This window comes from Heliangelus exortis, chromosome 2 (assembly GCF_036169615.1).
Source record: "Heliangelus exortis chromosome 2, bHelExo1.hap1, whole genome shotgun sequence".
Classification (NCBI taxonomy): domain Eukaryota; kingdom Metazoa; phylum Chordata; class Aves; order Apodiformes; family Trochilidae; genus Heliangelus; species Heliangelus exortis.
The window spans coordinates 98,866,922-98,894,177 of NC_092423.1; the positions used below are offsets into that span (position 1 = coordinate 98,866,922).

The following is a 27,256-nucleotide window of genomic DNA, read 5'->3' on the forward strand; positions in this document are numbered from 1 at the left end:
GAAACATCAACCCATTTCAAGGACGGTGATTTTCAGATGACTCACATTTAAAACAGTCTTACTTATACATGGGAGATAGTCTCTCTTTAGTTAAAGTGCTGCCAGGATTCATTATAAACTTTACTTTAAGCCAAATATAATTGAGTCAAAAAATTGGCCTGGCCTAAAAATTGCTGTTTGCTCCAGTTTACAGGAAGTGTGTGAACCAGGAATGTTTTTTGGATGTTATCTTTCTTCTCCAAGTTTATACACTTGAAATACCCAAACAAAAAAAAGCCCAACCACAACCTATCCCTCAAAATAAGTATTAAAATAACTGTTATTCTTTCTGTTAAAATTTTACCTTAATGATAATACTGTCTGTTACTTCATGTTGGAGGAAGTACGTATAGGCTCTGTAATTCTAATTATGTTCCTGACGTCTTAATTTCAATCAGTTATTTGCTGTCTACAGCAGAACCATGCCAATACATTTCTGGAATGGTGTTCAGCATTGTGAATGCCAGACTACTGGGAGAACTGCAATTCCTCAGTGTGCCTCATCTCAGGTACTGGAGAACACAACCAGGCAGTACAAAGCTGTACAACAGCAGATCTAATTCTTTCCCTAATCTTCTGACATTATTTTGTGACACATCGTTTTAGTCTGAAGGTCATCTTTCCTTCCTCTTCCTGTAAAATTGAAGCAAGTGAATTTCTTTTTGTGGTGGTCACCAATGATGTGCTGCAGTTTAAGAAGCACCTAAAAAGGTGTGATGGTAAAATGGCAATATGTAGTGTCAATACAGGATAAAGGAATTTGTTTTTTAAGTTATCTTTTTTATGAAGGGGAAAAAATGAAGATGAACCCATCATTCTTCTAACAATGGCTTTGGTAGTTTATATTGCCAGCAGCCTTTTTGTCATTTCTTTAGATTAAAAACTCTTCCAGGCCAGGCCTGTCTTGATGTGAGCTGGGGCTTTGCTACTGATATTTGTATCTTTCCATACAGTCTATAACTTAACTACGATACTACTAACAACAACAACAAAAAAAACCCCAAACCAAACAACATATTGAACAAGGCAGAGAGAAACATAGTCATAAGGCAATAATTCTTTTTCAGAAATAGAGAATGAGGATACTTAACTCTATGGAGACTCTGGGTCTCAGGGTATGAGTCACACTTCTAGCATTTTATAGCCAACTCAAACAAATGATGTCCAACAGATGACAAAAATGAAAACGAGACTCTTGTCCGGAGACCAAACCCATGGTTATTATTCATAAATTAAGTAGGCCTGACCAATTAATCTACTTTTAAGTTCTTTAAGGTATTCACATGTTTTAGGGATACTGGAAATAACAGTAGTGTCTGAAAGAGTATTTCCTGGATTTTTAGCAGGAGAAGAAAAAATCTTCACATTAAATCCTGTGAGTCATTTGGTGTTTTAAAAGATATTCCATGAAACCTGAACAGTTACTTTAAAATTTTAGCAAACAACACTTTGTGCAATACTTTCATCTTACTGTTATTCACAGTGTAATTCCTTGAAAACTCTGCTGAAACTCGTCCTGCTTCCCGAGATGAGGAGCCCACACACACAAAGGAATATTCAGAGCTCCAACTTGTCTCCTTTCAACTTGGAAGGATGGAGAGTGGGATGGGAAGCAGGACAAGCACCGTGGCAGAAGTCTGACCTGCTCAGATGTGTGCTGAGAAGTGACTCTAAGCAATATCATGTCTGAATTTTTCCCCATTAAGGAAATAGTTAAAACTATTTTGGCTCACAAAGGAGTATGATGAATAAGAAAGAAACTGGTAGTTATTTTACTGTGAAAACATTACAGGAAATGTGAAAGGGAAGCTTGTAAACACACACAGGCATTCAAGCACAAAGGCACATCTAATGAAAAAGAAAGAGGACTGCTAAATATCTGGGAATAATCCTATTTAAAAATATATACCCACTTTGGTTTTGTCCTCGCATTCAGCCAGTTTCAAAGGGCAAATTTTCAGAGGTGCTGTGTGAAAGGTCTTGGAAAGAAGAGGTTAGTTAAGAGCAAGTTCCAGCTCTCACTAGGATCACACACTTGAGTTATCCTTTCTCCTCTCCTCCTGCCCTGCTGAGGGGGTGAATTTTGCTGGGTCCTGTCTGCCATGCTCATGAATGGATCAGAGATTCAGGGCCCAACTTCTTACAGTGCTCTCCTGTTGCTCCTGTTTTCAGGAGAGTACCTCTTGATAAATGGTGTAAGTGGTGATTGCACAACACTAAGATATGATTATTACAGGTTATATGTTTTAATTTTTAGATTTCCTGATGGAAGCTAGATCATTTGTGCTCCTGGCCACATTAGTTATTTTGCCAATACTGGACCTGTGCAATTCAAAATCTGACCCTCAGGTGGTGTTTTGGTGACAAAAAAGGGGACTATTCCTGGTTTCCAAGATGTTTGTGGTGAGAACAGGTGCTTTGTTATTCTTCTAACCAGTGGGAATATGAATCTCCTTCAGAAGTCAATGCAAGGCTGTTAGAACTCTGAAAGGAAGGAGGTTGTTGAAATTACAAATATGGTATTTGCTTTTAAAACTATTTTGTCTAGTTAGTTTTTTGCTTATCTGAGTGCCCTGGAATTAAAGACTGACTGAAACACTTCCCTGCAAATAAAACCAAACAAACTCTTAAACATATTTTTTTAATAAATTTCTCCCTTTGTTGTTTGTTTTGTTTGTTTTTTCCAGTTGAATTCAGAGTAAATAAGCATAAAGAGTGGTGATGAAACAGAAATAAAATAGGGCATTTCATCTTCATTACAGAATTCATCCATCTTTCCAGAATCCATATGGTAGCTAAAGATAAATCAGGTTTGTCAGTAGAAAAGCAACAATATTTTTAAGGTCATGATGTATGCTTGCAAAAAGGCTTCCTTCTGCCAGATGTTGCCTTCATGTTACCAAACAAAAAGTTGCACAGAGCCATTTCATTTATACCCTTGAGCTGGAGATGGAAATGCAATCTGACTGGCATGTAAAATTTCAGTAAAAAATAAGGAATGTTTGCCTGTTACTTGTTTATGTTAAACAGAGAGTTGATCCTCAGTCTCTTTGAACATCATAATTGGATTCAGTGGAGCAATGTTGGTTCACACCAGCTCAAGCATTCACCTTTTGCATTCACCTTCCAATTCTTTTTTTTGGAGGACCCACATCTATTAAATTTCAAAGTAATTCATTCAGGTGCTTCTATGTAGTTAGGCTGGCTGGTTTCCTAACCCAGTGTCTTATGTTTCATTTACAGTAATCAGATTTTACAGGGTTTGGAGCATTTTTCTTTAAAAAAAAAAATTACAATTTCAGTAATAGAAAAAGTACTTGAGTTGTAGAAAACAATGTAGCATTGTTTAGTAGCCTTTTGTATAGTTAAACAAGCAACACTGAATGAAGATTCAGAGTTTCCCTGAATTGTCTGCCATGTCTTCAAAGTAATTTTGGATGGCAGAAAACACCTGTTCTGATTTTTTTTTTACTTTTAAGCATATTTCTAATTCCAGAATGTTTCCTGTCTTGTGCATTCAGTAGCCTATAATTACCAGTAATAAAAAGGGTCCTTTTTATTTACTATGCCGTTACTTCTTCATGGCACAAATTTGGTTTTACCTTCTGGTTTTTTTCTTTAAATACTGTGGGTTTATTCAGGACTTGCTTCTAGTATTTTATTCACATGTCAAAAAATGAATTAGAGTCATTACCTGCTTTTTGGTTATTCCTTCTTCCTCCTGCCTCAATTCTGCTGAAATCTGGGTGGTGGAGAAGCACATACATGTGCAGGACATTTTTTTTCTTTGCAATCCTTGAGTCTGAAATACACTTCTGCAATGAACTGCTTCATTCCTTGAATCTTTTTGCAGCCTTCTCTACCTGCTCTCTTGAAACTGTTAACATAAGTAACCTTTAAGAGCACCATGCCAGGTATTTCATACACCCTCTTACATGTCTGGTAGTACATCTGCCCCAGCCAGTCTTTGCCAGGTCTTTTCTTCTGTTCTTCCATGGGCTGTCAGGCTTGGGATCCCTTCTGAATCCAGTAAGTCCTACCCTTACAGTAACACAGCAGATGCTGCACTGAGTGGGGCTGCAGTTAACATGTTCATGGTATCTATAAAAATCCATTAAAAGGTACGGAAGTAATTAAAAGAAGAATATATATATGCATATATATATTTAAGCTTTCAGTAGTGCAGAATCTAAATGCTTCAGAGTTTAATCATCTGAATGTTTTGTGATAACTGGAGTCTTACATATTCTAGATGCTCATGAAAACCTAGACATGTTTTTTCTTAAACACATTTGAAAGAGAAGCCATAATAGCATCACTAAATGTCCCTGGAAGCTGTTCATCATTTTCAGATATCAAAATTTGGTTTGGTGGCTTATCACTCATTATTTACTTTGAGGCTCCTTTGAACGGTTATGCCATTCACGTGGAGTGGCCTCTGTTCCCTGACTGGTTTTAGCAAGTCTTTAGGAAATACTTAGGGGAACGATTGAGAGACAGATGTTAGATAAAGATTACTGAATATTTTTCAAAATATGGAATATCTTCCATCTTCCTCCCCTTCCTTTGTCCAGATATCAGCTCTAGAAATTCTAAGCTACCACAGGGCCAACTGATTCACAGAAGAGTTTTTTGCATTAGAGCTGTATCTGTAGGTAAGTGTAGTTGTGAAAGGAACTTTGTGAAAGATCTCTTGGGTGAAGACATTTATGAAGGAGTTTGGAATGAGAAGATAGAATCACAGGAGCAATTATATGCTTATTAGTGCCTAAGCTCCATTTTAGATGTCCAAATAAAAACATAAGCTCCTCAAAATAACCGTGTGCCACCTAACCTTCATATATCATAATACATGAGCTATCTCTAGCAATGTTCCCCAGTTTGGCTTGGCAAGGCTGAATTCTCTGGTATCAGTGGCATAGCTATTGAAAGGCACAGATTCATGTCCTTTAGTCTGTGCTCCCCAAGGAAAAACCCTAGTAGGCTGAAAGACATTAAGATATGGCATTTGGGTAAGTGGTCATGGCATGGAAAGTGAGGGTTGCTGTGATCAAGGACTGTGTCACACATCTTACCATTGTGTAACATCTGTTGGAGCTGAGCAGCCCTGGGTGGGCTTAGCCAGCACCTCTGTTGGTGTCACACTGGGCAGTGGGGTGAAAGCCTCCTTAAGAAAGGAAGGAAGATGAGGTTGAGTTGCCTTTCAACATGAATATGGTGCTACTAGAGAGGAGCATGCTCTGGCTTTCCAGAGGAGATGCCTGAGCACTGGCAGTGGGTGGGATTCTTCTCCTGGCTGCCCTGTTGGGGATTAGGCATCCTCTTGTCAGTCACATATGATTTGCATATGATTTATACTGCTACAATCAGCAGCAGTGGAAGAAAGCTTAAAGTTGTTTGAGAGCATCCTGGCAAGTAAATGTTATTACTCATAAAGCACTCATAAAAAATATTTTGGAGGATTGAAATGAATAAATGAGACTGTTATTGTTAGTGCAGTTCTCTCAGTTCTTTTTTCTGTTTTTTTTTGTTTTGTTTTTTGTTTGTTTGTATTTTTCAGTCTCCACCTGTGCTTTCTTAAAGGTTCCATAGAGCTTGCAGTGCTTGTGTTGCTGATTGAGGTTCATCACCACTGTAACATCTTGCAATACATCTGTAGTTTTTGTCAGTATTATCTGGAAAAGTCTCTGTGGAGATCGTAGTGTTTCTTAAAATGCCATGTTAAGAATACTGCAGATAGGAGCTTTTTACTTTTTTCCTCAATCTGTTAGCCTCCATGTATTACTAATTAGATACTATCTTGGTCTAAGAAACAAATGCTGCCAAACTGATTTCTCTTCTGTTCAAGATGTCTTTATTTTACCTAAACAAGAGATAATGGTACTGTGAAGCTTGAGCATGAGTTTTAATCATTCTGTAAACCTCAAAACCATGAATTTATTCTTGAAATTTAAAGGAGGCTCCTTTAACTTGAAGACAGAGAAAAGATAGACCAAATGCTAATCATAACTAGTGGAGATTGACTCAGCTGTAATTAAGATAACTAATGTACTTTGACCCATGCCAAAGTTCACCGTAATGCCTTAAATATGTGGGATCATAGTTTGCTGATTTATTTGCAATGCTTTCATTACAAGATGGCTAAGATATGCTACCATGAGGTGACTACATAGAAATGTGTTCACATCTGAGCAGACAAGGCTGTAAATAAAAATATAAATTCCTTCTGGGAATTCCTTCAAAATACTTCTAAAAAAATAAATAAAATCCAACCCCTTTTCTGAGGAATCATTACACTTGTCTGGAAAGGATACAGTTTTCTGTAACTAAGGAACAGTTGACATACACAAGGAAACATGGTATAATCATAAAGGAGAACACTGTTTCTCCCTGTATCCGAGGAGAGCAAAAACCCAGAGAGCTGTTCAGCTACTGTCATGCAGGCTGTCGTGCTCTCAGTATTTATGCTGGGTGTCAGCAGAGGGTCAGGGAGTGAAATATCCCTAATGCACACTCAGCTTGTGTTGCCAGCAAAGACAAGACCAGCAGTCAGGGGAAGTGCCCCTCATGGGATGCTGAGGCGGACCAGGTCTGTCTGTGGACTGATGATCCATCTGCCCCAGTACAGGGCTGGGGGCTGCCCAGGGAATCATAGAATCATAGAATTGGCTGGGTTGGAAGGGATCATCAAGTCCAACCCTTGATCCACTACCGCTGCAGTTACCAGACCATGGCACTGAGTGCCACATCCAGTCTCTTTTTAAATATCTCCAGGCACGGAGAATCCACCACTTCCCTGGGCAGCCCATTCCAATGCTTGATCACCCTCTCGGTAAAGAAATTCTTTCTCATATCCAACCTAAACCTCCCCCAGCACAACTTAAGACCATGCCCTCTTGTCTTGCTGAGAGTTGCCTGGGAAAAGAGACCAACCCCACCTGGCTACCCCCTCCTTTCAGGGAGTTGTAGAGAGTGATGAGGTCTCCCCTGAGCCTCCTCTTCTCCAGGATGAACAGCCCCGGCTCCCTCAGCCTCTCCTCGTAGGATCTGTGCTCGAGTCGTCCCTTCACCAGCCTGGTTGCCCTCCTTTGGAGCTGCTCCAGGACCTCGATATCCTTCCTGAACTGAGGTGCCCAGAACTGGACACAGGACTCGAGCTGTGGCCACACCAGGGCTGAGTACAGGGGCAGAATCACTTCCTTGGACCTGCTGGCCACGCTGTTCTTGACAGACGCCAGGATGCCATTGGCCTTTTTGGCCACCTGGGCACACTGCTGGCTCATGTTCAGCTACTTGTCAATCCAAACTCCAAGGTCCCTCTCTGTCTGGCTTCTCTCCAACCACTCTGTCTCCGGCCTGGAGCTCCCCATGGGGTTGTTGTGGCCATTTAAAAAGAGATTGGATGTGGCACTCAGTGCCATGGTCTGGTAACTGCAGCAGCAGTGGATCGAGGGTTGGACTTGATGATCTCTGAGGTCCCTTCCAACCCAGCCAATTCTATGATTCTCCCTGCAGGAGTACCTGGGGCTGTGTTTTTGCAATGGGGCCAAGTTTGTGTTTTATTTCAAAGAATCCTAGAATGGCTTAGGTTGGAAGGGACCTAAGAGATCAAGTACAGTTTATTTTGTAATGCTCCAGCTCTTTAGGTGCGGAACAGCCTGAACTAAAAGTGGTGCTAATGTAATTGAGAACACACATGAGTGTGCTCAGACATGCATTAAATCTTATATAGAGAGATCAAATGTTGCTGTGGTGGTGTATAAACACAAACATGGTTATGTTCACACGGGTTTGTAGAGCTGCATCACTTGCATGTGGCAAAAAGCCCTGAATGTGCTCCAGAGTCTCCCCAGCAAATGGCCCCAAAACCTTTGTTTGCAGCCCTTGCTGTTATCTGTCACACAAACCCTGTGCTTGTATGAAAACAGCCAATTCAGTGCTCCTTTAAAACATCACTGACACTTCAGGGGATGCTTGCTAATGCTGCTGTTGTTCTTTCTCCAACATCCTTTTTCTGTGATTTCATAACTTTCTATGAAAAATTCCGGCTGAACTGTTATTAATTTGGAGGTATTTTTAAAGGAGAAATATAGGCTGCAACAGAATCAGACTTTTTGTGAGGAAATGATGATATTTACCTGAGGAAATTCTTCACTTTGTTATGTTAAAAAAAAATTTAAAAACTCCTAAGCTTTGATAACTTTGAAATAATTTTATTTTTGATTTCTTGAGCTAAACAGTGGTGTTTTCATCTCTCTTGCCAAGTGTTTTGAAAGTTCCTTTAGCAGCTTGAATTTTATCCTGAATTATTAAATGTTGGCAATCAAAAATAGGATTAAACTTCCCCTTTTGTGAGCTTTGTGAACATCACTTCATATTAAATATTTTTAGTATGTAGTAGGCTAAGGAAAGGTCTGAATTTGTCTGACTGGAAAATAGCTTAGGCTACTGACTCTGTAATGAATACAGATGTGTTTTAATACCAGATGTGGAGTTTTATTTTAACACTGTGGGCTCCAGTGTTTTAGTTATGGTGCTGAAGTACAACAAAATACAGATTATTTTTTTTTCCTTCATTGTTGCACTTCATAGTTAAATTCTTTATGAATTGTAATAATCCTACAAAATTAACAAGAGTAAGATTTACTTTTTTTTTTTTTTTTTTTTTGACATTCACTCTTATTACACCTCTTCAGTGACATACCATGTTGGAATCTGAATTGCTTCTTTGTAGCTTACACAGTTCTACTTTAATCTTACCGACAAGTATTGAAGTATTATGTATGAGAAAAGAGAAACAGTAAATTACTTGAAATAAGACCAAATTTTAAAGTGTTTTTATATTCTCTGTATTAATGTGAAACATTTATATTTGGTGCTGGTTTTAGGCCAGCTTATGACATGCTGAAACTGTTGAAGCACATGTATTTTCTTATAAGGCTGAATCTAGGTGACAAAATAGATTTTTTTCATACTGTAACCTTTCAGCATACAAGCGAGACTATTAACTGTGCTATGATATGAGAAAACATTGTTTTTTTAGCACATATATATGTGTGGCCAGAATGCAGTTGTGTACTCTTGTATGTACACAAGATGTATGTATATACATACACACTGCTAAACTGAAGTTTTTCTGTTCATGTCTCCCTAATAACCGCAAAAAGCGAACTTTGTTTCTTACTTCATAGCGATATTTTGACATTTATCCAGAAATAAAGACCATTCTCTATGTAACTGAATGTGTTGTAAATTCCAATTTGTTTCGTATTAGAAATGTAGTCATGCTCTCCTATTCCAAAAAAACTTGTATTAATATATATTTCAGGCAAATTCTTGTTGAGTTTTCCCAGAACAGTCATAACAATAGTCATTATTATACAATTATTATAACTATAGTATTATTCTAGCTGCAGATTAGGCACTATGCTACTTCAATGATGTAGCTTAAAGGACATTCAGAGGTCATATAGCCAAAGAAGAGTTTTCCTCTTGTCTTCCACACTTGAACCTCCAGGTGTAACAATTAGAACTTAATTCTTCTTTGGTTGCTTGTCTTTTTAGAATTGCATAGATAGGAGCATTCTTTGTATTCACACTCTGGCTCTTGGGACTTTTGAAGACTGTCTGAAGCCTCTAGTGCCCTTTGGGATTAACAGAAGACACAAAGTGAACCATCACAGGGCTCTTTGGGGCTTTTGGACAGCTTTGAGCTGATATTTTACATTCTCAAAGTCCCTCTGATTGTTGTACAGCCTTATGGCTGATTTGAAACACCTAGGTATTCTTTAAGAGTACACTTTGCCCCTCTTGTCTTTGTAGTTTCTGAGAATGGAAGGCATAAATTTTGCTGGGTCCAGACCTTTAGTTCACACAACATGGTAGAGAACTGAGATACTCCCTGTCTTGGTGGTAAAAAGTGCAGGAGTATCTTCATCCTTCGTATCCCTCATAATCTCCACATTTTATACCTCTCAGCATTCTCATTGGTGTTTTGTGTTTCTTTGTTTTGTTTTTTTGTTTTGTTTTGTTTTTTTTTTTGTTTGTTTGTTTGTTTTGTTTTGTTTTTGTTTGGTTGGTTTTTGTGGTTTTTGTGGTTTTGGGGGTTTTTTTGGATTTTTTTTTTTTTTTTTGTGATGGTGATTGTTTTTTTGTTTGTTTGGGGTTTTTTTGTCTGCAAAGATGGCATCAGTAATCATTTACAAATCCAGGCCATGAAACCAGTGAGCTGTTCTGTTGCACCTCCTGGCTCTGCAGAATGTTAAAATGGTACCCTGCAAATCATGGTAGCACCTATATACCAGTCCATCAACTTACATACCAGTCCATATTGATACTCTCTGAATATGTGGGCTTTCTTGTTCCACACTTAAGATCTCCTACCACAGTGAAAAATATTTAAAATTGCTCAAGCAAGAACCCTTTCTAGCAAGCAAACACAAGAAGAGGTGTAAATAGTGGAATCTTCTGTTCTGGTCTCTAGTGCTTCTTCCAAGAGTTTTCTGACATTTTTGTCCCACCGGCCCTACTGTTGTCCAGGGGATGATTCCAAATCCTTCTACCAGAAAGACAGATGTGTAAGAAATCCCATCTGAATCAGAGTGATGTCTCATACACCACTCCAGAGGCCTCTTGGATCCTGAAACGCTGCTTGGACAACAATTGGACTACATGTGTGCAGAGCAGAGATGCCAAATTCAGCTCTAGTGCTGAAGCAGTTTTACTACATTTGGCTGCAGGATCACCATAATTTTTGCTGTACGTGAAAGAATGAAACTACTGATCCTTTTATGTCTACCCCAGAGGACAGAATGCCAGATATATTAGATCTAGTTGGACATGAGCATTACTCAAAGAGTGTCTTGCAGTGAATGCTTGGTAATTGGTTATTCTTGATGCAGAGATAGAACTATTTTGAAAAATCAGAGAAAAACTCAAGTATTTGTCTTTGAAGACTGCACATACTTGCCTTCAGGTAGTTTTTCAATGTGTGGATAAATGAAATAAGTTCATCTGTGACAAATCTGATTCAGTGTTAACAGTTTTCCTTATTGCAGAATAGATATGTTGTGTTTTGAGATTCTTTATATATTCGGAAGCAAGCAGATGAAATTTAAAGTCTTTGGAAGTGTCTAATATGATAAGAATTTTGAGTTGAGAAATGGTGGGAGTTGAGAATGGTGGAATTTCCAAATAAGTATCAGATGTTTAAAAGGGTAACCTTTACACATTTAACTGCCTCTCTGGGGGGAATATAAAAGGTGATCTCTTCAGTCAGTGAACACACTGGTTTCCTTTAATCCCACTTGTCTTCTTGTGGAACAAGTGTATATGAAGGTAAATTTTAACAAACAAAAAAATTGCACAGAGGTCACTGAGCTGGCATTGTCCATTAGGAATGAAATCCAGGATTTGTGATAGATACATTCATGGAACATTCATGGGAACACTGGTAGTAAAAAAGAAATGTGAATGTAAAGGAATGAAACAGAGAATGAAATAGAACAACACTTTACTGCTGTATAAAGCCATGATATGCCTGTATGTTGTAGCGGTGGTGATGCCTTATCCTGAGGGAAGTGTAGTAAAACTAGAAGAGTTCAGAAATGGTTGGTGAGGATAACTAAAATATTTACACTAGTGCATGGGGAACAGATAAGTATGCTAGGGCTCTAACTGGGAAAAGATGCAAGTGAAAGACTATGTGATTGAGAGGTATGGAATCATCCTTGATGGGGAAAGGAAGGGTGGTGACCAAGTGTTCTCTTTTTTTCATAATATGAGAAATGGGAACAAGGAAAAAGATACTGTTCATACAACAATGGTTGACCTATAGCAATTCTTACTAGAGATATTGTGTATGCTGAAAATGTGCATGGCTGAGAGTGGGGTTGGGAAAGTTTATGGAGGAGAAATTTACCAAACTGATTTGGTTCAAGCCATATGAAAAAGGTTAGAGGCTTGGAGGGAGTATTAATGTCCTTGTGTGTTTCCCTAGACATCTGCTTAGGGCTTCTGCTGATTATTGGTAAGAATGGACTTAGAGTTTGTACCAATGCAGATACAGAGCTTTTCCCCTTCTTTTATGCTAACAGTTTCTAATATTTTAACAGTGGACTGTAGGATGATGAAGATTCCAGATGACTAGTTGGTTCCACTGTTGATTTTTATTTCCCCTTGACATCTCACTCTCTTTAGTTTTGTTTTAATGAGTTTTTGTTTAATCAGAAATAGAACTTCTCCCAGCTGCTTTATAATAATTCTGGAAATTCAGAGAGAATTTTTTCCACTTCTAGTCTTGGACTTGCTTAATCCTGGTCTTTGTTCAGTATTTTGTTTAGATAGTTAATTAAAAAACAGTCAGTAAAATTCTTCCTCACAGATTTGTGTACTAATATGCAACTGTTGACCTTTTCTTACCCATATTCATAGTATCAACCATTCATTTCTTTTTCACAAAAGTAACCAAAGCTTTGAGAGTGTTGATATCTGGTATGGATTCTATTTTTTAGCATGTAACTATTTTGACTGCTGCCACCAAATGGCTGGTCCATGGTAACACTCATTCCAGGAAGGAAAGGTCTCATGGTTCATTCATTACTCAACTACACAGTTGCCCGGAAAGTACCTTACTAGCAAAGGCTTGACATACAATAGTGTTTGCCACGTTTTTCCACTATGCAAAACAAAGGAGGCATATAAGTGAGTGAAAATAAACCATTTGCTTCTCTCTGCAGTTATAACCCAAAAAATATAACAGGTGGCTATTATATGGAAATGTGATGGCTTGTTTAGGGTCTTTAACCTGTAGGCTTAAGAATAATCATACAATCACAGAATGGTCAGCATTGGAAGGGACCTTAAAGGTCATATAATTTCCATGGGTGGGGACACCTCCCATTAGACCAGGTTGCTCAAAACCCTATCTAACCTGGTCCTGAGCATTTCCAGGGAAGGGGCAGCCACAACTTCCCCGGGAAACTTGTTCCAGTGTCTCAATATCCTCACAGGAAAGCATTTCTTCCAAATGTTGAATGTAAATCTACTCTCTCCCATCTTGAAATATTGCCACTTGTCATCCCACTACACACCCATGCAAGAAGTCCTATGCCAGCTTTCTTGACAGCCCCCTTCACATATTGGAAAGCCACTGTAAGGTCGCCTCAGAGCCGCCTTTTCTCCAGATGGAACAACCCCAACTTCCTCAGGCTATAGGGGAGGTGCTCCATCCTTCTCATCATGTTTATGGCCCTCCTCTCTGCTTGCTCCGACAGTTCCGTGTCCTTCCTGTGTTGGGGACTTCAGAACTGGACACAGTGCCCCAGGTAGGATCTCACAGGAGCAGAGTAGAGGGGGAGAATCCCTTCTCTTACCCAGCTGGCCAGGCTTCTTCTGATGCAGCTCAGGGCATGGTTGGCTTTTTGGGCTGCAAGCACACATTGATGGTTCATATTAAGCTTTGGGTCTGCCATCAACCCCCAAGTCTTTCTCCTCAGGGCTGCCCTCAATCCTTTCTCCTCCCAAACTTTGTGGTAAATATTTTGGATTTGAAAGCACAGATGAGTTCCTTGATGTCCAGATTACATGCCTACTGTCCTGGTTTAACCACTGTAGGCTGCTTAGCACCATACAGCCACTAACTTCTCCCTAGTGAGATGAGGGAGAAAATCTGAAAAGTGAACGCAAAAACCTGTGGGTTAAGAAAAAGGCAATTTAATGGATAAAGCAAAGCCAGGAATTAATCCTTGACATCAGAAGGCAGGTGTTCAGACATCTTCAGGAAAACAGGGCTCCATCTCATGTAATGGCTACTTGGAAAGAAAAGCAACTCCAAATGTCTCTCCCTTCCTCCCACTTCTCCCAGATTTTACTGCTAAGGATGATGCCGTATGGTATGGGATATCCCTTTGGTCAGTTGGGGTCAGCTGTCCCACCTGTGTCCCCTCCCAACTTCTTGTGCATCCCCAGTCTATAAGCTGGTGGGGTGAGAAGCAGAAAAGAGGCCTGGGCTCTGTGTAGGCACTGCTCAGCAATAACTACAACAGGCCCTGCATTATCAACACTGTTTTTAGCACAAACCCAAAATATAGCCACATATGAGCTAATATGAAAAAAATTAACTCTTTCCCAGTCAAAAGCAGTGCATTTACATCCATTTCATTCTACACATAGTATGAGTACTAGGTAGAATGTAGCAAATAAGATTAATTCTGTCATTAATATGATTGAAAAAATATATTTTTGTTCTGTTGCAACTGGACTGGGAGAAGTTACCACCAGCCAGAGCTGGTGCGTCCTACGATGTAATTTCCTCCATTCCTATGACAGATAATTTCCTGTAAGAGCCTTTGACAGAAGTTTGTTCTTCTGCAACACTTGCCAGAAGTGTATTGAAATGAAGTTTTGTGTGTCACCTAAAATATCCTTGTATATATATATATATATATATATATATATATATATATGTTCTGCACTTTTCACTAAGATTTCTAAGATGTACTAGATCATCATCTTCAACAGTAACTACCTGAATTCTTCCATGTAAGATTCTTGCTTAACTGTCTAATTCTCAGCTGTATTATAGTATCCACCAGTTTGCCAAGTGTGCAAGTCAGATTTATTGGTCTGTCATTCTCTGACTTCCTGTAATCTATTTCTCTAGAGAATTTTACAGAATATACAACATAGTGTATTGGAAGTTTGTATTTTAATTTCTTTAGAAAATCACCTGATTTTGGTGCAAAGGTGACACTTATAGGACGCTATCTGTTCCTCTTCCATTTTCACATTGGAATAGGTTTTTTTGAATATAATAGTTGGTTTGGGTTTTTTTCAGAAAGAACTAAGTTTCATGGCTGTGTGGCGTACTGGCATCACAGTATTGCTCTTCAAACACCAGGAAACTTATAGAAGCAAATTTCTTCCATAAATTATTTGCTTTTCCATCTTTTCTTCTCCAAGCACTTCTGATAAAGAGGGAACAAAACTATGCTCTTGCATAGGTTACTTCTGCTCTATGTAGGCAGAGGGGCTCAGCAGTTGATACCACTTGCATTTTTGAAATGCAAAGTTGAAACACCAATGCGTTTCAGAGCAGGGGCTTTGCAACTTCAATGAACTGCATTATGTTGTGCTAAAGAAACTGGTGCAAAATCTTTAAAAAGATGTTAAACTTTTACAGAGTTCTCCTGCCTGAGCTGAGGCAGCCTCTCGAGCTATTGGGAAAGTTTTGCCAAGGGCAGAAATTCACAGTGCAGCTTCCACTCTAAGTTCAGTCACATACTTTGGCACAGTTTCCTTCCTTGAGAAAACATCACTGTGTAGGGTTTGGTTTGCCATACCTGTATCAGTCTTATTTACATGGCCTTCTAGCCTTCCCTTCTCACTCTGCCTTGCATCAAATTTGTTTGCTTCTTATGAATCTATGTGGGCAAGTGTTAAATGGAGAAAATTATTTACCTCCTAGTAAGTATAGATTAAAAAAAAAAAAAAAAAAAAATGGGTTTCAGCTCTGTATCACAGGACCTGCTGTCATCTCCCTTTACTTGGGAGCTGCTTTGGCTTCCTGGTGTTGAAGAAGCTTAACCTTAGAAAAACCTGGGTTTTATGACCATGGCAGAGGAACGAGGAAAGAAAATTGCAAGCAATGCTTCTAACAGATAATAATGGCTGAATTAATTTGAATTCTAAATAAATGTGAACAGTTGGTAGTAAACATGGAAAGTCTGGTTCCTCAGGGGAAGTAACTGTAACTCTGTATTAAAAGCCTCAAATCTTCTTGAGAAAGAAGAGCTCTGGCTTACAATTGCACAGTGTTCATATCCTCTAGTATCTGAGATATTTATTTCTTGTATTTAGCTTGGTACAGTTACCTGTCAAATTAATAAGCAGGCATCAAGTAGATGTTGTGGGCTTTGAAAGCTTATGAGAATAATCTGGAAAAATTTCCAGATTTCTGAGTCTTGTCTGAAGAAATATTTTGTTAACAAAATGGGTAAATTGCCTGTGTAAACTTTCAAGTCAGAGATTTATGAATAGCTTGATGGGTGGTATTGTCTGTTGAAGCAGGGAATACAACCCAGTTCTAGAAGTATTCTGGGCATGAAAACTTCTAGGAAAAAACAGGAAATCCTGCAAAAAGCTAGAGCAAGTAGGCATTTATTATCCTATGTAGCACTTTTTATGTTTTCATTTCTAAATCAGGTTTTCTGTTTTGGGATTTTTTTTTTTGGTTGGTAGGTTTGGGGTTTGTTTTTGTTTTTTGGTTTTTTTTTCCCTTTTTGTTTTGTTGGTTGGGTTTTTTGGGGGTTTTTTTTGTTTTGTTTTTTTGACTATGTTTACCCTGGTCTGGTTGGCATTACTTCAGTGTCTATCTCTAAACTGACTTTTTCTTCTCCTTAGAGCTCTGTATCATTCTAAAAAGAGAGACAAACAGGAGAAATTGAAGGAAATAGATTATATGAATATATATAAGGAAACCTGCATATGATGTTGAGAAATACAACCAGGAAAAATATGTCATATTTTACTTTAAAAAAAACAATGTAAAAAAGTTCAGGTAATTATGTATTTTGTAATAAACTGTTAAAAATTCTTGTGGTTTTATGGTCTAAGAAAGAATTTAATGTTAAATTCAGAGGAATACTTTGCAGTACAAAAAAGTAGCTTGAAATTAAGGAATCGTGCCTTTTTTGTAAATTTATTAGAAAAAAGTTGTGTGTAGCTGATTGCGACATGGGGCTACATACGGGAATAATTGTCATGTTCAGGAAAGCATGGACAAAAATTTTTAAACATTGGGAAACTTTTGCTGGAAGTTATGAATCTGAAATCTTGTACTTCTCTGTTCTGGATTTAGCTGTGGCTGCTTAGGCACATAGCTTGAAACATGGCTAGAAATAATAGCATGAAATCTTGAGCTGCTGTTTGTAGATTCTAAAGCTTGGGCCTGGGAAGGTATAGAATAGATCACTGCACTAATTAATTGCTATTTTCATCTTGGTGCTGAAAATCCAGCATATGAAGCAAGAGGCTTTGTATTTTTGCACTGATGATGTTTGCCCACTGTTTAAGACCTCGAGTCTTTTTGGTAGAAGATGGTGCTGAAATGTAAAGGACTCTGGGAAATAAAAAAAAAAAAAAAACCAACAACATTTTCTAGTAAGCTAAATATAGACGTACTGATAACTGTGCTGACTGTGCAGTAGAAGGATTGGTGAAGCTTTCAAGAAAGGAAGAAGTATATTTTGTTTTTATTTTGGGTAGAAAATGATAGCACTTTCTTAACCATTAAAAGAATTCCTGGCAGCTTCAGGATGATAAAAAAGCTAACGCTTAAGAGTCTACATAAGAAATATATATAAGTATATTAGTGACTAAGAGCCAATATTCAGTTTTTTCACTTGGTGGATCAATGGCTTGTTGTTGCATTGTATACAATGAAGAAGACATAATAATACAGTCCTTCCAAATGGCTGCCTTCCTCTATCCCTTGTTCATAACTTTGTCCATTTGCCCCCCACTGCATTTTAGCATACAGGAGGCTGAACCTCTATGGTTTGCTCTACTCTGTGTGTAGAAATACTGCAGATATTTTACTCCAAGGAAAGATTATCAGTTATATCTATTATTAAACATATAGCACCATTCTTACAGAACCTGAAACTGGAGGGTGCTGATTCTCTGCACCTCCAAAAGTGCACAGGGAAGAGCAGAACTGAAAACACTGCTGTTCATCCTGGAGAGGAGAAGGCTTTCCAGTACCTGAAGGGGCCTATGTGAAAGCTAGAGAAAGACTTTTTACAGCATGTAGCTGTAGAACAAGGGGTGATGGCTTTAAAGTTGAAGAGGGTAGATTTCAGTTGGATATTAGAAAGAAATTCCTTAGTGTCAGGATGGTGAGACATTGGCACAGGTTGCTCAGGGAAGCTGTGGATGCCCTTGCTCTGGAAGTGTTCAAGGCCAGGTTGGATGGGGCTTTGATCAGCCTGGTCCTGTGGGAGGTGTCCCTGCCCATGGCAGGGGTCTTGGAACTAGATGATCCCTTCCTACCCAAACCATGCAATGATTCTATGATGCTGTGCCTACCCTGCACTCTTGGACATAAGTACACCTTGGAACTGTAAGGAGAAAAAGAGACAATTAGCCTCTGCAGAGCTCTGATTTAAACAATGGATGGTTTAGAGATATCAAAAAGGGTTCAACTTCCACTGACACAAAAGTTATGTTCTTTTGGGCTGAGCCACGCTGAGTATCAATACCATAGCAGTGAAGCCATAAGTCTTATTTTATGAACCTTTTATGCAACATTGAGAGCTCTTCAGTCCCTGTTAATGTGTTCAAAGATATGCATGTGTTTAAGTGCTTTCTTGGAAGGGACTGATCTGCTCTGTGCTTTGTAAGTTTCAGTCTGTAGTGATCACTGAAGCTGAGAGCTGAATTTAGAACTCAAATTTGAACTGTTTCTTTGTCTTCCATGGTCACTGGGAGGTTTTCTGCTGTGTTAAATGTCAATCAGTACATGGTAATATTGATGAATTCAGGAAAGGTGATTGGTCTATTTCTTCAGTGTTGCTGACTCCCCATACTGAAATAAAGGTTTTCCTGTCAAAAGGAAGATGGATTATTTCACACTAATAATCTATCATCTGTGTATGTGTTCAATTGTGTGGATCTATGTTTGACATTTGTAGCCAAAATAACAGATGTTTGCGATGGACTCAGTGATGACATTTTTCTGATTAACTGGAACCAGCTCTATCTTTTATCACCACTGAAATCTTGGCAGAAGCCAACTTCAAATCAGAACTCTTTTCTTGACATTTATCTCAGTACGTTAGTTGTGATACCTTGAGGCACTTCAAACAGAGCTGAACAAAGATAGGATTTCTTTTATTTGGGAAATTATGATGTTTCGATATGTTCTTTCTTTTTTCTTGAAGATCATATGACCCCCAAACTTCCAAATTTTTCCAAAGGGCAGATGTTTTGAATTAAACATCTGCTTAAATTCCTGCCCCAAGCTGCCCTGATCTGTACTGTATATATTTTTGACAGACATTTGGAACCTGGGAGCAGGAGATTAAAGTCTTGAGACCCTGGTTCCAGCTAGGCTCTGAGGTGATGCTAGGTTTCCTGATGAAAAATCAAGAAGGTAAGATTTGATAGCTCAAACAAATCCTGTGAGACTCACCCTGTCTGCAGTGCAGAAGTTTACTGCCACCAAGTCTCATTCCCTAAGTTCTTTAGTTTTATGTTTGTCGCTTACAGATGATGTGGTTTATTAAAAAAAGAAATTCTGCAAGGCTGTAATAGAATATCTTTATTAACTGAAGTGTCACTAGTTCAGGATAAAGGCACACTAATATTTATTGCTCACAGTATGCTATCAAAGGTTATGTGAAAAATCACTTGTACTGTGGTATTTCATCTTCTGTGATCTGAGTAAGAAGCACTGTGTAAAAACTTCTCCAGCAAAACTGTTGCAGTAGAACTGAAATGTTGCGTCAGTTTAGGATACAATGTTAGGATTATCAAAATCCTAAAGAGATGTTAGGATTATCAAAAAAGCAACTGATTTCAGAAAATGCAACAATAAGGTTAATTTAAAGAAATAATCCCACTGCAAAGTAATAAAAGCTTCATGTAAGACCTCCAAACACTCATAAAGCGAAACCATGCAGCACATGTATGATCATGATGAAGGAATTACACTGGTGGTGGAATAGTAAATGGTCTTAAATTAATTTTTACAATCTGTTATTTTCCTTCTCTACTTTCCTTTTCCTCGTATCATTACGGCATGCAGAATGAACACTGACATGGATACTGACTTTTTGAACTTACCACCTTCTACATATAGATGCTTAATACCAATTATTAAAAGATCAGGATAAATTGTTATCAGTCTTACTCTTTTTGTTAGAGAATCAACCAAAATTTTGTTTTGTCAACCAAAATTGTGTCTTGTCCAATAGGTCAGAAAATAAAAAATGGTGTGGAATTAAAATGCATCTTGCAAACAACTGGAAATATGTAGAATGATATGATATAATACAATAAACTCTTCACAATAGCTCTTCACTAGGGCTCTTGGTCGGATTATATTGTAAAAGCTAATTTATGGGATTTTAAAGCAGGCCTCAGTCACAATTGGCCATCCAGTTATTCAGTGCCTTATTAGCACACCCTTTTGGAAGAAGCTTTTACGAAGTTCCAGACATACAAAAGTTGAATTCTGTCATACTCTGCTGTTTTAGGGAATGAGGTAGCAGAAAAGATCACAGGACTGTCTATGTAAACATGAATGCACTGTTTTTCTTTGTTGGAAATGATGTGAGCAGCAGGCTCCACCTTTTGCATGCAACTGTGATGCAGGCAGGCAAGAGGCACATGTGCTTGCTGAAGGCAAGAGGCCTAGTTGGACACATTCAAATAGTTGTACTGAGGTTACATGCCTGTGGCTAGGGGGGACGTACCATCACTAATCCAGCTCTTGGCTGGATTACCTCTGAAAAAAAAGAAATGGATTCCTCTGCCACGTGTGAAAAATATTTGGCCCTCTTGAGCCCAGTTTAGCATTGCAGCTGGGATGGAGAGAGACAGTAATGAAGCCTTTGCATCCTCACTGGCTTCTTGTAGGCTTGATCAGAGGGGGAGCCTTCTGGAGGGCCAAGGAGGCTCAAGGAACCTCCCTGTTTGTTTCTAAGATACACTGGGATATGTTTCTAAAGCTACATGGTGGGTTTAGGTCCCACTAGGTGCTATTAGGAATGACACGTTGTACCTGAAATCAAAACCATTTTTCTTAGTCTTCCAGACCAATTCTGAGGCAAAGCTGTTCTCCCTTTCCCTGGTGGGTGGTTTGCTGGGGCTGGTGGCACCATGCTTGTGTGAGTAACATCAGAACCCAGCACTCAAGCTATAAGCCCAGGTGTTTGTCAGAAGATTCTTCTTGTTTTAGTCTTGATGGACATATGTAAGTTTATACATCTTAGACAAAACTGAAGGAATCAGTGTTGTGATTGCTGGTGTGGGCTGGGGTGATGTTCTCTCTTGGTTCTGTTCTGTCCATCCAGCTTTCTGAACAATATGTATTCTGAACCATTTCTCTGTGGGACAGTCAGCTTCAGCTTATGTCCCCATGAAAAGGTCTTTCGTATTAGGGCAACTGAAAACTTAAGGTATGTGTTAGCAAAAGAATTTCAACCATGAGGGAATTAGAATATATTAAAATTAAAGGCTGACAGAAATCATTGTAAGCAGCTTTGTTTTATTTCAAGAGTTGAGTGTCAGCTCTTTTCTCACCAGCCCAGTTCTGTACCTATAGAGTTAATATTTTCTTTGTGTAATTTAGAATTAAGTTTCCAGTAGAAAGAAAAAATGTCAGTAAAAATACAGTTAAATGGGTTTATGCAAACCCCACTATAAACTGAAACTCATCCTTTATCCAAATCTGTCACTTCTTCTTTGGCATAAATTATGTATCCAGTAATTCACTAATTTTTAGCACTCCCATTTCTCTCAACTTGTTGATGTCGCTCCAAAACTTTTGAAATCAAGGGCATAGTATTTTCTTACTTTTCTCCAAATACTTCTTGTGTTTACTTTGTGCTGGCACAGCTGAATGCAGTGCAGGCAAAGGGCTTCTGTTCTGTAGGATCTGATGGTGTTGCTGTCCCAATAGTGGCCATGAAGGGAGCAGCCCTTGAAGGATGCTGTAACCTGCACCGAGTATGTCAAGATGTCTTCCAGCTGTGTATTTCCACCAGTGTACAGAGACACTATTTATTATCACGGGTCTTAATCATCCCTTAAAATTTCCCCTAATTCAGTGCAGAAAGAGATTACTATTTTTTTTCAACATTTCACTATTTCAGGAGCTGCATTTTCAATATTTTCTACACTTCCTAAAAGGAAGACAATTGCAAAAAATAAGGCTTCTACAACAAAATGCTTTTTCCAATCTACAATTCAAATATGTTTTTTTCAGCCTATAAAGTCTGAAATTAAGATGCATTTTGGAGAGATGTGACATTTGAAATATTGAAGGATGTTCTTTGGATAATTTTCTTTTTTTTTTTTTCCTTTGGAGGCCGACTAAAACAGTGTTATCAACAAATTTCCAAATGCACTTCTATATGAAAAGTCCAGCACCTGGTATCTATTGAACTCCCAAGCACTGAGGAGAGTTTATGACCCAGGACTTCAGAAATCACCAGATTACACCAGTTCTGTACATTCTAACACATCTGTTAAGCCAATGCAGTTTATGTTGTCAAATTTTCTTCAGCTTTGAAAAGCATCATTTTATTAGTATATTCTGAAGAGCAGCTCTCATAATACCATAAGCATGGGATGTGGTAATGCAGAAACAAACCAGCAAATATTGAAACTTTAAAAAAAAAAAAAAAAAAAGTGTGAAAGCTAGCAGTCCTTGGATTGCATTACATATGGAATAATATTTTTAAAATATTTAATAAAATGCAGCTCATCATATACGAATTCTTCTAATGAATTTGACAATGTGAATTATTTTTTTATTTGTGCTTTTACAGTGCTTGTTGTGCTAACCTAAGGCACCAGGCCAGCTTCTGTAGGAGATGAAGCAAAAATAATTCTCCTCTAAAGAATTTAAAACTTAGTCTTTTCTGGTAATGCTTGTTGGCCCAGGTTGTCCACTGTCTATGAGGACTCTGGTGTCTTACCAGTAAATATAGTGAATAAGTCATACAAAAGATGTATCTAGTGAATGTAGCTTCCCTTTAAAGTCTCAGAAATTCATATGTAAGCTCACTCTTGCCATTTTTTGTTTTGTTTGAATCTCTTTATTTTTAAAAATATAAGCAAGTTCATTGCAGGCACCTGGTATTCAAAATTCACAGAAAAGATAGAGATCATGTAACAAAACATGAGACTGATGGAGTGAGATAGTCTATAACTTTTTTCTAGAACTCTTGAATCACATTTATCTGATTCGTTGCTTCATAAACTACTATTTGGACCATCAACAACATGCTTGAACATGAAGCAAGAAGTTGATTTACTGGTTAGATACAGAATAAGAACTGTCATCTTCTTTCTAATAGCTACTTGTAACAGACACATGCAGAATGCACGTAAATGAAAGAGGCTGCAGTTAGAGGGACCTTTCCCAGGTATATCCTGCCAGTTCTGCCCTCTGTACTCTTGGCTTTATTTGTAACCTTGGGTAAGAATTCTAGCAGTGCTGTTTTTAATGTGTAAATTAAAAAAAATCCTCAAATGCATGAAGCAGATGATGTAAAATCTAGGTATAAAATGCTTTTGAAATAGGACTTCTACTGCACATAGGTCAGGTAAGGTGATGTTTAATGTTGTTTTTATCAGTAATACAGCTTAGTCTTAAAGATGCATATTTTCTAAAATACTAATGGTTTACTTTATTTATTCATACCTTGCAAGTTTGGCTGCCTGTGATTAAGCTGAGTGTTTCCTAGAGGATTTATAAGGCATTTTCAAAGTCTTCGTCAACCTTTTTCTATTGGCTTTTGGCTATAGATAACCAATAAATCTTTGAGGAACTATGACCAACTGTATCTGGCACAGAATACTTCTGTGTACTGAAAATTATTCTGAGAGACTTCTAAAGGAAGAAAAAGAGGGCAGTCTACACAAAGTAAAGTATTCATTTGAAAGTATGTCTGAACTGAGCCAAAATGAGGGTTTTGTGTGGTTATTCCCCCTCCCATGTAATTTGTTTTGGAGAGATTGATTAGATTAAAAGTTTTATTTTCTCAAGATTGGAATTATCATTTATATTTTCTCTTTTTACCAGGTAAAATGACAATAAGCATTTTGTTATTGATGTGAAATTGCTATCTGGAGACTTGAGTAACTTTTTTTTTTTTTTTAAATTCCAAGAAGGAAAAGGAAACTAGAGTAGTCACTGGGGCTGGTGATTAAGGAGTACTCAATGACACTATAACTTAAGTATATTTTGTGCTATAATGTTGACTTAAGGAGCAATCATGAGTTATTTTGCTTAAGGAACAATCATGAGTGATGTGAAGATGACTTGTATATATTTTCTTGGTCAAGATACTTTCACTGTTTTTGTATTGAAAACCTTTAAGCAATGTTCAGATATTCACCAGCTATATGTCTGTCTATTTTATCTTTTAGGGCATACAGGACGATTATTAAAATCTCTGTGTTTCACGAGTCTATCATTTCTGCTGCTGCACATCATCTTTCAGATTACAATAAACAGTCTTGAAGCTGGAAAAACTATTCAACCTGGTTTTAACTGTGAGTAAAACCTTTTAGTTTTTATTATAATTTTAAGCATCCAAATGCTTCAGTGGTTTGAAAGTGAAGGGTTGATGTGAAGCCACTTAACATTGTGCTCCTGTGGGTTTGCAGCTTGCTTCTGTTGCCCAGCTGCCTGCTTTAAGAATTACTGTGAAGGAGGGCAAGAAGACTACATGGGTTTCAGAAATGAGAGCAGTATTAACTATTTTGCTCCCACCAGACATACATTCCTTTTGGGTTTAGCACTGTCTATTTTCTAACTTCATTTAGGCTTTCTCAAAATTGCCTCAGAACCTGAAGTGGCTACATGATCACGTTGTTAGATCATAATTCAATATATTAAGAATAAAATGAGGTATAGTAATGAAAAGCCCTCTACCCATGTATTATGCCTCTGTCTTATGGAACAGACTCTGTCTCTTAAGTTGTTAATCTAACTTAATTTTAAATCTTGGCCCCAAGATTTATGTTTCTAAACAGTATTTGTCTCTTTCCTGCCTGTGCTGTATGGGAAGAAGGATTTTCAATTTTTATTTTTATTTATGTGTAAACACAACCTTAAGATATATTGTATGACATTTTGTATCATCCTCTCTCAGAAAATATTCAGTAATTCAGAAGGAAACGTTATTTATGGTACAGAAGTTAATTAAAATATCTATCCAGCAATTTGTGTATGTAACCTCCAGGTAGAAACTATTTGTACTTGTCTTACAATGCTTACATTTAACATTTAAACCTGTCAACCTACCTTTGATAAATGTCCATTTAATTTATCACAGAGCATGCTCCTGCCACTTGAGTAAACAGTTGTACTACAATTCAACACAAGAAACCTTATGTGAAGTAAAGACTTTGACTTAAAGTAAAAAAATCCTAAGGAAACTTGGAGCTAGCATTACCATTTCACCTTTAACTCAAACTATTTCTTAAAATAAAAGGCATAATTGTGTTTATAAAATATAAGTTTTAACTGGAATGTCTTGGGCTTTGTCAGTTCAAATCAGACATTTGGAGTCTAAAACTACTTTCTTTCTCAAAAATATATATTTTTGAATGTGTGAACTTGGATTACTTGCTTTCTTATATCTGTTCAACATTCTTAGAACTAAAAATACATGCTTTTTACTTCAATTAGGGTAATTGCATCAGATAGAAAGTGTTTATCTGAGTAGGCTCCTAGTTGTCCAAGAGAGAGATATAACCACTGGCTTTTTCTGCCACCTCTGGTGGGAACTGGGCTCTAGAGTGAGAAACTGGTTAGAAGAATTACTTCATTCTGAAGAGTTTCCTCCTTAAACAGAGCTGTTTATTAACAGCTACTGAGTGTAACAGCTTCCATTCTATAATAATTATTATTAATAATCATTAATAATGATTTCCTTACTTGGGGCCTCACAGGACAATGGGCACAGCTGTAATAGTGAAGCCTCAGATTGCTCTCTGGTACCAAGGCCAGTTTAACCACATCCTCACCATTAAGCATTCTTTGACTCCTGGAGACAGAGTTTGGGTTGAAATTGCTTGTTGGGAACAGTCTTCATCCCACAGAAACCCCCAGACTGTGCATTAGCTATTTAGGAGATAAAAAGTTGGCAAACCAAAGTTGTTCCAAGGTTGTTTTAAGTGTTCAGCAATAAGAAAAGGTATAAAATGTATAAAAACTGTTGTGAATGAAAGTGACAGAAAAGGCCAAGGCCGTTGCAGATCAGGCAGTAAGATCAATTAATGTCATTAAATGGCACCAGAGCATACAGGCTGCTCCGTAGGTGAGGAGAAGACAGAATTCATTCTCCAGAAAGTATTTTGGTTGTTCTGCTTGTAATTAATTAGTATTCTCTGTTCCCTAGCTATTTGAATAATGCTTTGCAGACCTGACTACAGCAGTGTGCTAAGCCAGAGCTGGAGGAACAACAAAGCAACGTAGCATCACAGTGTGACAGTCTCTATAGATTAGAGTTAGCTGTTTATTCAATTTTTTTTTTTTTTTTTTTTTTTTTTTTTTTTTTTTTTACTCAATAAGAAGTCCAGATCCAGATTCAGGTCAAATAAAACATTATTTACAGCTTTTTTTTCCTAAAGTCTACTTTCTCCACTGAAACGATTCTACAGTCTTTTATAATTTGCAAGTTTTTCTCCCATTAGTCAAAATCTCCTGTCTTCCTCCTTCAGCCTCATGTGAAAATGGAGAAAAACTTTCCATTAGTCTTTTGAATAACCTATTATGTATTTGAAGGCTGCAGTGATGTCTGTCATATGTACTCTTTTCTCTCATCCTCTCATCTTTATACAGCTTCATTTCTTTCAAACTTTCTCTATGGGTCATGTCTCCCAGGAAGGAGTCTTATCCTTGTTGAGGATTTTAGTCTACATCTGTTTTCTCCAAGTGGTCCAGATACTTCTTAAAGCTCAGTGTCCATAATTAGGTAATATTTCAGCTGAGAATTTACTAGCACATACTGAGGTTTAACAATTACCCAAGTATTTGCAAGTTGAAACTCCCTCTTTATGCATTAGTATATGGTAATTTTGCAACAGCAGCATATTCTTACACTTTCTCTGGGTTGACTGGAACCTATAAATACTTTACTAAAGAACAGACTATTTTTTTTAAGCCTGTAGGTGAATATTCCCACAGTATAATGAAAATTTGAATTTCCCTATATTTTTCCAAAATGGTTTAATTTATCATCAAGGCTGTTCTATATTCTATCTCTCCCATCACAGATTTGCTTGTGGCACTTCCTATAGGGACCACATGTAAATACCACCTTAAAATGGTTTATATATACAAAATATTTGCTTTTCCTTTAAATTTAATCTTTGTTTTGATTTTGTGGGCATCACAGTATCTCCCTGAGTTTAAATAAATTAAACTATTTATTGCCCTTATGTAAACAAGATGAGAATAAGTAATGTAAATGTG

General features: G+C 37.7%; 1 protein-coding gene across 1 annotated transcript in view; it reads left to right on the forward strand.

Annotated features, from left to right (window-relative positions):
* PIEZO2 (piezo type mechanosensitive ion channel component 2) overlaps nt 1-27,256 on the forward strand; it is a 309,019-nt gene that overhangs the window by 83,695 nt on the left and 198,068 nt on the right. The window contains exon 3 of the mRNA XM_071737144.1: nt 24,202-24,327. Within this exon, the coding sequence (XP_071593245.1) occupies nt 24,202-24,327 (126 nt within the window). The remainder of the gene's footprint in view (nt 1-24,201; nt 24,328-27,256) is intronic.